The 16,286-nt window shown below is 35.9% G+C and overlaps 1 protein-coding gene across 3 annotated transcripts in view; it reads left to right on the forward strand.

Moving 5' to 3' along the window:
- TENM1 (teneurin transmembrane protein 1) overlaps positions 1-16,286 on the forward strand; it is a gene marked incomplete at both ends in the record, with an annotated part of 588,520 nt that overhangs the window by 82,849 nt on the left and 489,385 nt on the right. For all 3 annotated transcript variants that reach the window (XM_081221281.1, XM_081221282.1, XM_081221283.1), the window contains 2 exons: positions 1,967-2,227; positions 3,853-3,909. In XM_081221281.1, coding sequence (XP_081077407.1) covers positions 1,967-2,227; positions 3,853-3,909 — 318 coding nt within the window. The remainder of the gene's footprint in view (positions 1-1,966; positions 2,228-3,852; positions 3,910-16,286) is intronic.

A 16,286-nucleotide genomic window follows, 5' to 3' on the forward strand; every position in this document is an offset into this window, starting at 1 on the left:
AAACCATGCCATTTTTTAAGGATCACTCCTATAGAATTTAGACAATTTTGATAGAAAAATAGAATTACTCTTAAAGACATTCATCACAGGACTTCCCTGGTTGCACAGTGGTTAAGAATCTGCCTGCCAATGCAGGGAACACGGGTTCTACCCCTGGTTCGGGAAGATCCCACATGCCGTGGAGCAACTAAGCTCATGCACCACAACTACTGAGCCTGCGCTCTAGAGTGCGCGAGCCACAACTACTGAAGCCCTCGTGCCACAACTGCTGAAGCCCGCAAACCTAGAGCCCGTGCTCCGCAAGAAGAGAAGCCACCACAATGAGAAGCCCGTGCACCACAACGAAGAGTAGCCCCCGCTCGCCGCAACTAGAGAAAGCCCGCGCGCAGCAACGAAGACCCAATGCAGCCAAAAATAAATAAATAAAAATAAATAAATTTATTTAAAAAAAAGACATTCATCATAGAAATCATAAGTAACATCCTCAGCAGTGACATATAACCCTGAAAGAATTTATAATTGACTTTTCATAATAAAATATAGTAGCTTTATTTACCTGTAATACCTGTTTCAGAGAACACGGTGCTGGGTACCTAATGGCTGTTGAATAAGCATTAAGATTTGATTTGTTAAACCCTTGTTTGGCAATTACATGTCACAAAAATTGCTATTTTAAGAAATATATTTGTATTCTGTACTCTTCTTTCTAGTATATGGTCAGTCTAAATTCTAGCACTTTCTGTATTCAAAGAATTAAATTCATTTTAGGGTTTGCATTTTATTGATATGTGCTAAGGATTAGATGTGCTCAGTTAAGCTTCTTCCTGGCCAGGTGACATACCCTGTCTCTGATGTCAGTCTGAGAAAATCCTATATAGTGTACAACATCCCCGGATTACCTTATCTAAGTATTACATGGACATTTCAGATGATATGTCTTGGCATGTGGTCATTTTTCATTAACTTATTAAAGTCTGTTAAAGCATCTTTTCCCCTTTTTGACACCTTGCCATAATTGAATGCAAAGTTGACTGTAAGACTGAATGAATGCCTGATATTCATGCAGTAAGTTGATGGGGCTTCCTTGGTGTCTAGCAGACACCATGCCCAGATGGGTGTTTTAGGAAAAGGGGCTCTGTTGCTATCTAACATTGGCTATGGACAAGTGACATCTACCCTGTGGACTTCATTTTCCTCAACTGTAAACAGAAGGGATTCATTACAACATCTCTAAGATCTTAAACATTTTATGATTCTAAGGCTTAGGGGGAATTGGGGGGAGAATCCAAGCCTTGAAGCACTGCTGAGGTGCAATATACGATTGAAAGTTTTTTTATGTATTTCTTGAAAGAATGAATGAAACAGAATAATTAGCATAAAGTCAGCCTCATACTTCTTTGGAGACAATGGAAAATAGTGATATTAAGTACTCATAATTTTAGAGTTTAGACTAATGTGTTTTAGGAAAAATACTTCCAAAAAGTATACTTAATGATTTTTCCTCAGAGTTTTCACATTGAATTATTTATTCTTAACCCTAAGGTGTATTAAGTACTTAGAAAAGCCAATAATTTTAATGTTTTAAGCATAGGTATGCTCTGCAGATCATATATATTCTTCCTAGAAGAGAAATACCTTTTAAGGGACAGCTCTCTACACTTTATGCTCCCCTGCACTCACTTATTTCATTACATTTGTGCAACCTAAAATTGTAGGTATAAAGCTATTTTGGGCATGCTTTTTCCAGAACCTTGTAAGAATCAACAGGAGTATAATTTTAAGCTACAGAAATGCAAAATAAGCACAGAATCCTAGCTACCATAAATATAAAGGCCAGAATTCTAACTTGGCAAAAACACGTAAATACTAGCAATGGGGGAGAGGGACATAAGGACAAAAAGGTCGAATTTTACCGGGTATTTCTGTATGTTTATAAACCTTTTCTCTGAACGTTGTGTCTTCTCAGAGATGGAATTTTGTGAAACCCCTCACACTCTGTGCTCTGGCTACCAGACAGACATGCACAGTGTTTCTCGGCATGGCTACCAGCTAGAGATGGGATCCGATGTGGACACGGAGACAGAAGGTGCTGCCTCACCTGACCATGCGCTGAGAATGTGGATAAGGGGGATGAAGTCAGAGCATAGTTCCTGTTTGTCCAGCCGGGCCAACTCCGCATTGTCCTTGACTGACACTGACCATGAAAGGAAGTCTGACGGAGAGAATGGTAATAGAACTATCTATATTGTTTACATAAAACCCAGAGAGGATGCAGGTTTTAGCCTTTGATTTGTCTTCCTTCCCTATGTCTGCCTACCCTTCATTTCGTCTGCAGAATGGAGATGCAGGTTAGCAGGGTCCCATGGACAAGGCAATGTACCTAAGTATCTGGCAAATAGACACGTTCATTTACAATAATAGACGAAGTACTTTTTATTTCTGGTGATTCCCCCAAAGGAAATAAATCCCATAGAGTCAGCAATATCGTGCATGTCTTATTCATTACTCACCTTTTATTTTCATCTTTATTTTCCAGTGCAATACTAGTGATATTTATTTTAGAAGTACTCATGTCATGTATTTTGGCTTTGTATCAGTATATGAACAGTGAGACGAACAGCCGTATAGCAAGCTTTTTCTGTATGTGCTCTCTACTTTGATTCAGATTAACCCGTCAAGTGTACAGAGAAAGGCAAATTAACCAGATTGGACTGAAATGATTTAAAAAAACCAGAAGGTGAACATCAGCCATTTGCCAGACAATAAGTAGTAACAGCAGTATCATTAAATTGTAGTTATGTATTATTTTCTGACAACTTTTAGAAATGGAAAAGTTTTGTCATTTTGATTTGTTGGAAAGAGGTTAATTTATTTTGTTGTCTGCTTTTCTGTCTCTACTGAAGAACAAAGTCCTTTCATAAAAATCACATTAATGCTTATTAAACACATTAATCTCCTCCTCATTCTGTTTGTCTAAATTTCATAGGTCCCATCACCATGACCACAAAGCCTGGTCTGTTAGCAGTGGCTAATGAGTATTTTCTCAGATGTCAGAGAGGTAGCCAACAGCCCTGTACCTGCAGCTTTTTCTGTTCTATCCTCCTCTGCCTCCTTCAGCCTGTAGGAGACATTGGCCACAAGGATATAATCAGGAATGATATTTGTAATATCACTAAATATCCTATCACCAAATATCCTTGAGGGTCTTGATATTTTAGGTTTATTTTCATGTATGTATGTATGTATTGTTGACTTAGGCAAAGAGTGTAGAGGAGGTGAAGTGTGGAAGTGAGAAGGGAACATATTTGATCTATGTCATGCATATTCATGTAAGTGAAGCAGCATTAGGATGGAAGTTGGGAGACCTTGGACTAGTCCCTACAGTTTTTGGGCTTCAGCTGTCAAACAGGAAAAATAACGACCAAATTTATGTGAAATGGGGTGATAGAGGCTCTCCTGTATTTCAAAGACTTATTGTTCTTCCTCATCTCACTCCTGACATAAGGAAGTTATAGCCAGTTCACTGGGTTGAAACATTAAAATAAAAGAAAGGAATTTCCCCGTAGGGCTCCACCATTCTTCTACTCCTGCAAGACCCTAGGTATGGGGTTTCTTCTGGGGTGATGAAACTTCTGGAATTAGATAGTGGTAGTAGTTGCACAACTCTGTGAAAATACTAAAAGCCACTGAATTGTACACTTTAATAAGAGTGTGAACGTTATGGTATGTGGATCGTATTTCACTGAATTTGTTATTTAAAAAATACTACTGGATGAAGGGTAAGGATTGAAGATTGAAGAATCCCAGATGACTTGGACAAGGATTAATTAGTAAAAATGTTTGCTATTACAGGTTTTAAGTTCTCTCCTGTTTGTTGTGACATGGAGGCTCAAGCTGGATCTACTCAAGGCAAGTGTTTCCAAATATTTGACGACAAATTATTTTACCTCACCCCATCCCTGACACCCACCCTACAACATTCAACCCTGCCCGTCTGATAAACAACACACAGGCCTGGTTAATTAACCTGTCAAAGATTAGTTTATTGGTAGCTTGTTGGTTTGCTTTCCTCTGGAAGACTTCATGTATGTGTATGTTGATAGTAATGAGGAGGTGTGGGGGGGAGCTAGGTAGAATAGGGAAACATTGATTTAGCATGAGGGCAGAGATTTACATCAGGTTGGGTTGGTTTTGGCCTCATGACTTTCTGTTGTATCAATACATTATCTATGATTTTTAGCATGACTCTAGCCATTAACATAGTATAGTTCAGATACTGTCATAACTTTACACCTAGCAAATGGTCTTGGTCTTTTCCTTCCGATGCTCTGGCTTGACTTAAGAATCACACTATACCCATGTCATCAATTATAAATAACACCTTCAGATGAAGGAAATGTCGTTCATTCTTTTCTGTAGACCTGTTTTTATACTGTGTCATTCCTCAGTGGGGGGACATTGGTGTCCTTTTATTTTTGCCTTGATTGTGCTCACTGGGCTTTGCCCCTTTGCAGAGGGATACTGAAAGCAATATTTATTAATGATTTTAATGAAAATCAAACACTCTGTGGCAGAGGGAATCCTCACATCTGACCACAGGGCAATGACTCAAAATACGTAAGGAACTGGGGGAAATGGATCAGAGGGAAGATGTATTAGAATCAGCTTCATCAAAATGCGCATTATCCTCCCCTTCTTCCACCATGAGAACTGCTTACTGTGATGAGCCACTATACGCACTGTGTTCACGTGCCACGTCCCTTGGATGTGTTAGGAACCTTCAGGAATGTTTGGGGCTGTTCAGTTTCGTTTCGCCTTCAGTCTATAATCAGCCATCTACCTTGATCATGTAACACTATTTACTGAGACAGAGTTGGAAGACTCAGGAGTAAAGGCCGTGTATCTTTTCTTTTCTTTATAGGTTTATTTTCCTTATGATTTATTTTAGGAACTGGATGCGCTACCACAAAATTGGGCAGGGCACCAATATAAAACTATGATCCACTCTGCAAAAAATTAGTCCTTAACTGTAAGCCTCTTTTGACCCAATGTGCACCTCCAAGGAGGATTTCAATAGAACATAGTGATTAAAAGTTTGTATTGTGAAGCCAGACAGCTTAGATTTAAATCCCAGCTGTGTGATCTTGGGAAAGTTGTCTAAAGTTTCTGTGCCTGAACTTCATCATTTGTAAAACAAGGAGAATATTGCTATCTACCTCTAAGATTTTGTGATGATTGAATAAATTAATGTATATAAAGGTTTAGAATACTACTTGTTACATATAAGTACAATAAGAATGTTCACTATTCTTACTGATCAGCACGTCACAATTTCCAAACACACTTTTAATATCTTTATCTCAGTTCATCCTCCTGACCCATCTGTGGAATGATTCTGTTGTTATCAGCATTTTACATAGGAGAAAGAGTTAAACAGCAATTCAGAAACAAGTTAGCTAAATACAATTGATTGTTTTCCAAATAGCCACTTTTTTCCTCCCTTGGATCATGAATGAATATAATATATAAGATATGAACTTGAACAACTTTTCTCTACTCAGAGTTCTGTAAGTTTTACTCTGCTCCTACTAGTAATTTTCAGTAAGGAGTATACAGTTTGGAATCTTACGACCTAGAGTAAGATTTCACCAGTTTAGATTCCAAAAATTTTCAGTCAGTGATAACCAGGCCTGGCCTGCCTTCAACATTTCCATAGATTCTCACAGAGGAGGTTTGAGTTGAGAGTGTAAATGGTTTTTCTAAAAAAATGTTAATTTGAAAAAACAAGTTATTTTTAACGAATTAACATTTGTGTGCAAATGTGGCTATTTATTTCCCATTGATCTCATACATTCATGAAAGCAGGCCTAGCAAGGAATCTATTTCAGTAATTTGAGTTTCTATATACTATGTTTGAAAAGAGTAAATAGCTTAAAATTTGGGGGATTTATATACTTCACTACCTCAGACTCCATGCCACTCCATCCCTGTGTCTCAGTTAGTGTCAATGACATTTTATTTTGTTTCTGTGTTCCTATATACATTCTGATTTTTAGATTATTGATGAGGCAATGGGCACAATATCATGGATCGGTTTAGGATGATTTAAGCTTCACTCCTGTAAATTTGGGAGAGAAGTGAAGATAGGGGAAATTGTTAATTTGGGTGTTTTGTTCAACTGAGAAAGATTCTGAGATGTGATTTCAAAGACACTTTCAATTCTATCCATCCTAGGCTATAATGTCTTGGATTTTCTACTTATAGTTCCAAAATCATGTCTATAAGGACTTATTTCTTTCATTTAATTAATCGATCAAGCCTTTGAAAATATTTATTTTTTCTCATTTTCGTAAACTCTATTTGGTTACCCTTAATTGAATTGAAGTTTCTGATATGCTTTAACCCATGAAAAATTAAAATAAATAACCTTCCATTTCAGTACCGAAACAGACCGAGAGGTCTGCAGTGCAAGGAAGGGAGAGCAGCAGGTAACAGAAGAGAATGTGGATTTCTCGTCTTTCACAGGGCAATCAGAACACTAATGCACTTTATTTCCATTCCCTGAAATTTGTCCTAAGTAAACCCTTTGTCGTCTATTGACGCTTAATTGGCTGTTAGGAAAAATGCAGATTTACTCAAGTTAGCTTCAGCCTGAGGCCCATGAGCAGGACACTTTGATATCAGTCATAATACTTTATTCATGTTACTCCTTTTCTACTCCCATTCCACGTTACTACCAACCTTACTATTCATTATAGTCTAATACTTGAGTTGTGTATTTTCTATCTTCACGATGGTTTTTAATAAGTACTAGATAGGAAGCGACCTGAAGACAAAGCCTGGTTTATTCCATATTTTTGCTTCAGTACTTAGCCACTGGATCTGGAGCCCAGTAGGCACTAAATAAATGAAAAATATGCTTTGCTCTGAGGGGAAGAATTAAAACTGAGAGATAATATATTTTGTAGATCTTCTCTAATAGAAATGCTACAGTGGGTCAAACCTCTGGTCATCTAACACACAACTCTGCCTCTGACAGGTGATCCAGTGGGCTTTTCTTAGAAGGATTTCGCAGTCCTACTTGAGCATTAACCTCAGTGATTAGGGTGTTCCTCAATAATTACATTTGACTCTACATTAGGCTGGAGCAAAAAACTGTATCAGCAGCTAAATCTGAATAATCAATTTCCAAGAATGTGTTTTTCACATATGGCCTAAATGAAACACTTGGATTAGAAAATGTGAAAACGAAATTGCTTATCAAGAAGCTAAATAGAGGGAAATAGGTAGAGAAAAGACATTTATAACCTTTAACTAATAAAGTATAAGTTGCAAAGAAATTATTTATAGCTATGCTCTTGTTGATAATGCTATTTCTGTGTAAGCAATATTTATTGAGCACTTACTCTTTGCCAGGCTCTGTATTGGAGACTGGGGATATATAAAAGATGACCAGTACACGATCTCCTCCCTCAAGGAATTTACAGTCTAGTGGGCAAGATTGATGCCCTATTAATTAGGATTGTTTATTATTATTTATTATTGTTATTGCAGGTAACAGCTTGAGCTAGCTTAAAGAGAGAAAAACAAATTCATAAAAAGGGCATGTGAATGCTTCATGGGACCAGGACAAAGAAGGAACTAGATTTGAAGAATTGCCTGGGCTTTGCCTCTTGCTTCTGAATCCATTTCCTTCAGTCCTGTCTCTGCAGATTTACTTTCTCTAAATCTCCATCCACAAGGCAGGCATAAAACCTCATACAGTTCTCCAGTTTATATTTCTTCTGTTCAGGAAAGAAGTTGAGATTAACTGGATGTTTTTCAATGCCGTTTCTAAATTCCAATGAGACATTAATTTTCCCAGCTCGAGTCAGACGTCTACCACTGGTCCCATCAGCTACAACCAGGGAGTAAGGTCAGCAATACAAATGTTGCTTTCTGGGAACCCATCCACTGGATTCTTGGAGCAGTTTGCAATGCAGGCGGTCAGAGTCAAGTGAGCATGTATACCCAGTGAGGTCTACCAGAGAAGATAAAGAGCTAACTTTAATACGATTTAGTTAGTACCCTGATAAAAAAAATATGTGCAGCTTGCTATGAGAACACAAGGGATGTGAAGTCATTTATTAAAGTAAAAATTGCTGTATTAATGCAATCTAAATAACAATGTTCTCTGGACGGTGAGTGATTAAGAACATGGACTGTGGTATAAGATAGACCTAGGTTTGTGCCCTGGTTCTGCCACTTTACTGTGTGTCCTTGGACCGGTAACTAAAGCTCTCCAAGCCTCAGTTCCCTTGTCTGTCAAATGGAGACATTACCTATTTTAGTTTTTGTATGTGAGGATTAAATGAGAAAATGGGCATATAGCACTTTACAGTGTTTTATATTAAATTAAGTGCTCAATAAATCTTAGTCGTGGTTATCTTTCACACAACAAGAATTTATTATGCATATATTGTGAGGTAGGTGCTACAGGGTGAAGTCTCTTTTATCAAGGATTAGCCAGGGCTTCCCTGGTGGCGCAGTGGTTGAGAGTCCGCCTGCCAATGCAGGGGACGGGAGTTCGTTCCCCGGTCCTGGAGGGTCCCACATGCCGCGGAGCGGCTGGGCCCGTGAGCCATGGCCGCTGAGCCTGCGCGTCCGGAGCCTGTGCTCCGCAACGGGAGGGGCCACAACAGTGAGAGTCCCGCGTACCGGGGGGTGGGGGGAGGATTAGCCAGACATGCAGTGTGGCTTCTGAAACATCTGGTGTCCCAGGAAACACTAGCGTAGCAGAGTTCAGCCTACCTTCTCATTTCAAAATGGGTAAAATTCCTTGCACTTGTCTTACCTTAAATAATACATCATTTTAATAGCCAACAATCTTGTTCTGCTAAGTAGAGAAGACTATGAGAGGGAATTCAATGAAGCACTTCAGACCTGGCTGAGGGTTAACTTTGTACTATTGTATGTCCTATTGTCATTGTAGTAGCCCCTTAAGGTAGAACTGGGATTTCAACTACTCAGAAGCCCTGTTGATTTCCATGATTGTTGGGCAGCTGAGCTCCCTATGCACTGCTCAGGAACTTTACAGGTACCGGATTATCTGATACAATCCCATGATAGCCAAAAAATCCGTTAGTACTTCTCCCTATTGCTTCTGTACTGCATACCACAGAAACCTGGTAATATACCATGTGCTACCAATAAACACCATACCATCATAGCCATGCCTTTGTCATTCTCAGACCCTGAATTGCTTCATTGGAACAGCAGGCAGGAGTGGTGAAAAAATAGCTAGCCTAACACCTGGGTTTCTTGAATGACATGTAATAGTTATACCCAAATGAGGAGTTATGCCTTCTGATATTTGACCATGTGGGGCCATTCATGTGCATTTAATGGAGGGGATTTGTTTGTTCTACACTTCTTTCTTTTGCTTTTTTTTTGTTTTCCCTTGGTAGTGTAAGTTATACAGGACACTTCCATAGCCATGATAACAGTTCCTTGGGAACCATCTGAATGTCGAAGGAAGTGTGTGAAACAATGCAATGACTTGGTAATAGCTTTGGCAGGAGCCCTGCCATATAACTGACATCCTAATGGCTCTGTTGGACCCATTAGGCATGTATAAGACAGTGCAGATGACTTTGTAATGGCTCCTTTGGAGATGTTACACGATCAGAGGAAGAGTGTAAGTCATTGGGATTACTTTATGTGTGGGTGAGACACTTCTGTGATGACCATGATACTCTTACAGTTGAAGACAATTTTGATGATATTGAAATTTCAAGCCATTATAAAGTTAGATATAACAAGCTTATATTTTCCTTTTTAGTAGGGAATTTTAACTACTATTTTTTTAGTATGAAAGTAATATCAGTTGATGGTTTAAAAATTAAAACAGTAAGAACATGTTTAAAGTGAAAATCCTCTCCCTCTTTACGCTTCTATATAAAGTATAAAAGTCATAGGATTACAAACATTCCATCGTGCATATGCAAGAAAATAAAAATTATTAACCGGCATATAAATCTTTTAGGTAATTTTATAACTAGGACTTCCAATTGTATCACCAGGGCAAGAAATTATCAAGACACTCTTGAGAGGTAGCCAGTGTTAACAGTGTATTATGTATCATTCCCCAAATGTTCTGTACATGTACAAATGGGATAACATAGTAAAAAAAAGACCAATAACATTTTTCTAGTTAATATTATACCTATATAATATTAAATATATAAATATATAATATTAAATTATATCTATATAATGGATATAATATTATTATCTAGTTAATATTATATTTTCCCATGTTTGCAGTATAGATCTGCCTTATTCTGTTTTTTTTTTTTTTTTTTTTTTTTTTTGGCCACACTGAGTGGCTTGCGGGATCTTAGTTCCCCGACCAGGAATCGAACCCAGGCCCCGACAGTGAAAGCGCCAAGTCCTAACTGCTGGACCATCAGGGAATTCCCCTGCCTTATTCTTTTTAATAGCTGTATAGTATTCTGTTTCTGTATGTATCATTTTTTACTTAGTCCCCTGTTTATGGAAATCTAGGTTTCCAGGGCTTTGATATTAAAAACAATGCTGTACTTAACATCTTTGTACACATCTTTTTGCATACCTGTTGGATAATTTCTTAGAAGTAGAAATGATGGGCCAAGGATATGTACGTTTGACATTTTTTATAGATATTACCAAATTTCCCCTTTAAACAACCAGTTTATCTTCCTACTAATGCTATATACTACTATGCATCTGTTTTCCTGTATCCTTTTCAACACTGGCAAGGAATGAAAAAGATTTCTAATACCCATTCTGCTAGATGAAATATGGTATCTTTTTGTGCTATTATTTTGCAATTTACTTATGAGTGAGCTTGGGCATCTTTTTGTATGTTAATGGACCATATACATTTCTTTTTCCTAAATTGTCTGTTGACATCCTTTACCAATTTTTTCTATTTGAATTTTTCTATTTCTTTTTAAATTAATTTTTTAAGTTGAAGTACAGTTGATTTACAAGGTTGTACTAATTTCTGCTATACAGCAAGGTGACTCAGTTATGCGCATACATACTTTTTTTATATTCTTTTCCATTATGGTTTATCCCAGGATATTGAATATAGTTCTCTGTGCTATACAATAGGACCTTGTTGTTTATCCATTCTATATGTAATACAAATTTTCATATTTCTTATTAATTTTCAAGAACATTTTTTATATGAGGTAAAAAAAAAAACCTTGAAAACATTATGCATTTTTCCTAGTTTGTCATTTGCCTTTTGAAATAGGTTCATATGATGCATTTGTGTTTGTAGATATAGAGCTTTATATTTTTAAGTGGTCAAATTCAACCATCTATACTTTATAGCTTATGGAAGTATATGAAGATTAGATAGATAGATAGATATAGAGATAGATAGATAGTAGGTAAAGATACAGATGCAATTGTTAACAATATTATAATATCCCCAATTCTAAAAGTAACCTGCTTGAAAATTTATTTTAATTTTAGGTTAGAATATAAATATCTACATACAGATCATAAATCTAAATGGATGGTATGCATGCATGTAGTATGCATCATGGTTATATTTACCTGAAAACAGACTTCAATGTGGAAGTAGTTTCAGTATAAATACAGCATAAATAATGTAATTTTTAAATTAGAATTATTTAGGTTAGTCTTCATGATTGATCTTGATATATTGTTTAATCACTTATTTATTAGTACATTAAATAGTGTACTAATGAGTAGTGTACTAAGAAGCCAAAATGAGTTAATGTGAGGAATTCCCTGGCAGTCCAGTGGTTAGGACTCAGCGCTTTCACTGCTGAGGGCCCGGTTTCAATCACTGGTCGGAGCACTAAGATCCTGCAAGTCGCGAGGTGAGGCCAAAAAAAACCAACCAACCAACCAACCGAACAAACAAACAAACAAAACTCAAAATGAGTTAATGTGCTTACAGTACATCACGTTACTTTATAAGGATCCATGCAACTTGATATTTTAGTTGAATTAAAACATAGGCATGTTCATAGTATTTTAAAATATATTAGTTAAAATGAAAATATGTATCATAAAAATCTAGAACTAATGAATAAATCCAAGAGCCAATTCTGGGATGGGGGGCATAAAATAGATAAGACAATCAAGAAAATGGGAGAAGATAAGAAATAAGCATGTCAGGGCTTCCCTGGTGTCGCAGTGGTTGAGAGTCCACCTGCCGATGCAGGGGACACAGGTTCGTGCCCCAGTCCTGGAAGATCCCACATGCCACAGAGCGGCTGGGCCCGTGAGCCATGGCCGCTGATCCTGCCCGGCTGGAGCCTGTGCTCCACAATGGGAGAGGCCACAACAGTGAGAGGCCCGCGTATCGCAAAAAAAAAAAAAAAAAAAAAAAAAAAAAAGAAGCATGTCAAAATAACTATAAATAAAGAGGCAACTGCTTCATAAGAGACTACTTTGTGTACCTCTTTTAAGATATGCTTGAAAACATGGGTGGAATAGATGATTTTATAGAACAAATATGAATGACCAAAATGCTCTGAGAAGATAGATAAATATAAACTTTCTAATTTATATTACGGAAATAAAATTTCCAAAGAACCACCCAAACCAAAAAAAGTGGCAGATCTAGACAGTTTGATAGACAAAATCTGCCAAAACTTTAAGGAACACATACATCATTTCAATGCTACTTAAATGTTTTCAGAGCCTAACAAAAGTGGAAGCTTCCAAATCTTTTTTTAAATTTTTTGAAAGGAAGAAAAGCAATGAGATCTAAAGCAGAAAAAGAAATCACAAAGTAAATCTACAAACCAATTGTAGTTGTGAATACTGATGCAAAATTTTTAAGTAAAATACTGGCAAACAAGGTCCAGCAATATAGTAAAAGAAGAATACAGTACAACTAAGTGCAGTTCATACTAGGGAATGCAAGGATAGTTCAATATTAGGAATTCTGTTACTCTAATTTATCATATGAATAGATAAGTATAGACAAACCATATGAAAAGTTGCATAGATAACAAAAAGGCATTTCATAAAACCCAATGTTGTATTAAACAAACACATAATATTTACTCTCTGCTTGATAGTGTTAAGTATTTTAGATATTAATGAGTTTAATTCTCACAACCACTCTATGACTTAGGTACTAATAACATCCCCATTTACAAATGTGGAAACTGAGGCACAGTGAGGCTAAGTAAAAAGTCATTTAGCTAGTACGTGACAAAGCCAGGATTTAAACCCAGTCCGATTCCAAACCCTTGCATTTATCCACTTTACTATACTATTGCTCATTAATTTTTGATAGAGACTCTTAATTTTAAAAAATATATAATATATATAATTTCTTATGTAAAATCACAAAATCCAGTTTTACTCTAAGTGAGGAAACACTACAAAGATTTCTGTTAGAGTCAAGAACAGAACAAGGATGTCCATTTTCACCAATTACTTTAAACTTATAATGAAGGTAGCAACTGTAGCCATGAGAAGAGAGACTGAACTGAGAGGAATAAAATTAGAAACAATGAGGTCAATTATTATTTGTAAGTTATACAGTTGTATATCTAAAAAAATCTAAGAAAACTGAACAATAAATTAATACAAATGATAAAAATTCAGCAAATTAATTTGGTATAACATTAGGACACCAAATTAATAGTTTTCTTCCATACAAATCACAACCAATTAGAAAATACGGTTGAATAAATTATTACTTTTACAAAAGCAACAATGACAACCAAAATGCCTAGGAATAAACTAGCAAAAAGGCCAAGACACACACTCACACACACATACATTTACACACACAAACACACACACACACAACAATGCTATTGAGGAATATAGAAGAAAACATAAATAAATGGAAAGCCTTACCCTGTTCTTGGATGATAAGTATCACTATCATAAAATTCTCCCTAAATTAATCTGTAATTCTAACATAGCTCCAGTACCAATATCAATTGGTCATGTAAAAACTCTGATTTACTGGCGCTAATGTTCAAATGGGAAAAAAAAAGCCAAATGCAAGAATACCTTGAAAATATTTGGAAAAAAACATAATGTTGTGATAATAAGTTTGACAGATGTTTAAATATATTTAAGTTCATTTTAATTAAACTAATATTCTAATACATGAATAAAGTGTTAGAATGGCAAAGGAAGCCTGCAAATGGACCCAATACAAATAGGAATATAATATATGATAATGATAGCATTTCAGATCAATAGGGAAAACATGGATTGTTTAAAAAGGTGTTGAGACAATTGGGTAGCTGTCGAGAAAACAATCAAATGGATTCTGTACCTCACTCCCTAAACCAAAATAAATTCTGGTGAATCAAATTTTAAATGTGAAAATAAATAGTAGAAGGAAATATGGAAGAATTTTGTCCTAACCTAGAGTAGGAAAGCTTTTATAGATACAGCAACAAAAAAAAAGAAAAAGAAAAAAGAAGCCATAAACAAAAATGTTGTCATGCTATCTTTATTAGCATCCAAAGACAAAGGGTTAATTTCTCTTATGTAAAAAGTACTCATAGTCAATAAGAAAAATGTCTCAACAATAAAATGAAAAATAAAGTGACTCTAGGCCATAGAAAAGGAAATAAGAATGGTTCATGAGCATATGAAATATGTTAACCTGACTCCTAAGAGAAATGCATAATAGAACTATGTTATTTATCACTGATCACATTGGAAATAAAAAATTTGAGAATATACTTTGTTGGCAAATGTGTATAAAATGTTGGTTATAGGAGTATAAATAGATACAATCTCTATGAAAGAAAATTTGGCAATATCTAGCAAAAAATATACCTCCTTTTACTTAGCAATTTCACTTCCCGGAATTTATCCTACAGCTAGTCAGTGGGTATGCAGTGAAACGTGTGAGGATGTTCATAGTAGCATCGTTTGAAATATCAAAAAATCAGGGATATCAATCAAAATGTAAATCAATAGGAGGCTACTTGTATAATTTATGGTAGAGTCATGCAATGGAATACTCTGTAGCCTTACAAAGAGTGAATATACATAGTGGAAGGAGAAGTGGAATGCCTTAGCGGGAATTGCACAGGGGGATTTCAACTCGATTGACACTATATTTGCATATTTATTTATAATATTTTATTTCTTAAACTAGGTGGTAGGGGTACATTAGTGTTTACATTATTGCTCTTTATACACCTTTATGGACGTCTGAAATATTTTTTCATAAATTTAACACAAACAAAATGAGACAACTATGTATCAAAGTAAAACTATCTTCAACATACATCATTAAACAAAAACCACAAGGTTTGAATCATTGTATATAGAAATGGCCTTTTTGTCTGTGACCCAGAGTAAGAAATAAAATTTACATTGTGATCCAGTTCTCAATGAATCTATAAGCAAAAATAAAAACTAGAAAAAATTTTCATAAGACAATACCTACGCTTACTATGAACAGCGCACTCTGACATTTTCTGTTCTGTTTTATTTCTTGTCATTCTAATGTTAACTGTGATCCAGTAAATTTATTTCTTAACCAATTCATAGGTCACAACCTGCAATTTAAAAACTGTGGTGTCCAGTACACTACACTTGATGTGTGATTTTTAATGGAACAACATGTATATATGCTTGTAGGTATATAGAATTTCTCTTGAAATATTCACAATAGATGGATTATTCTGATTGCATTTGTGGAAGGGAAGTAGGTGACAGTGGGATAGGGTTGGAGGGAGATTTATTTTCATCTGTGCTCTTTTGTACTTTTAGAACTTTGTACCATGTGTTATTAAAATTTTTAATTTAACATAACTAAAAAGTAAATAAAATGACAGTGGTATCAAGGAGGAATGAATCCACCTCACTTGCTTTCTAGACCACTTTTTAAAAATAACCAAATGTAAACTAGATAGCTAATGGGAAGCAGCCACGTAGCACAGGGAGATCAGCTCGGTGCTTTGTATCCACCTAGAGGGGTGGGATAGGGAGGGTGGGAGGGAGATGCAAGAGGGAAGAGATATGGGGATATATGTATATGTATAGCTGATTCACTTTGTTATACAGCAGAAACTAACACACCATTGTAAAGCAATTATACTCCAATAAAGATGTTTAAAGAAAAAAAAAGAAAAATAACCAATAATTAATTGCTGCTTACAGGGTTCTTTCCAATGTTTGAAACTAAATGAAAAAAATAAAAGCTTCCCTAAAAAAATGAGCGCAAGATTATTAAATATTCCCTTTATGGCAATCTCCAGGTGTAGCTCTTGATTTATTTCTTTAAC

Source organism: Mesoplodon bidens (assembly GCF_964165515.1).
Source record: "Mesoplodon bidens genome assembly, chromosome: X".
Classification (NCBI taxonomy): Eukaryota; Metazoa; Chordata; class Mammalia; order Artiodactyla; family Ziphiidae; genus Mesoplodon; species Mesoplodon bidens.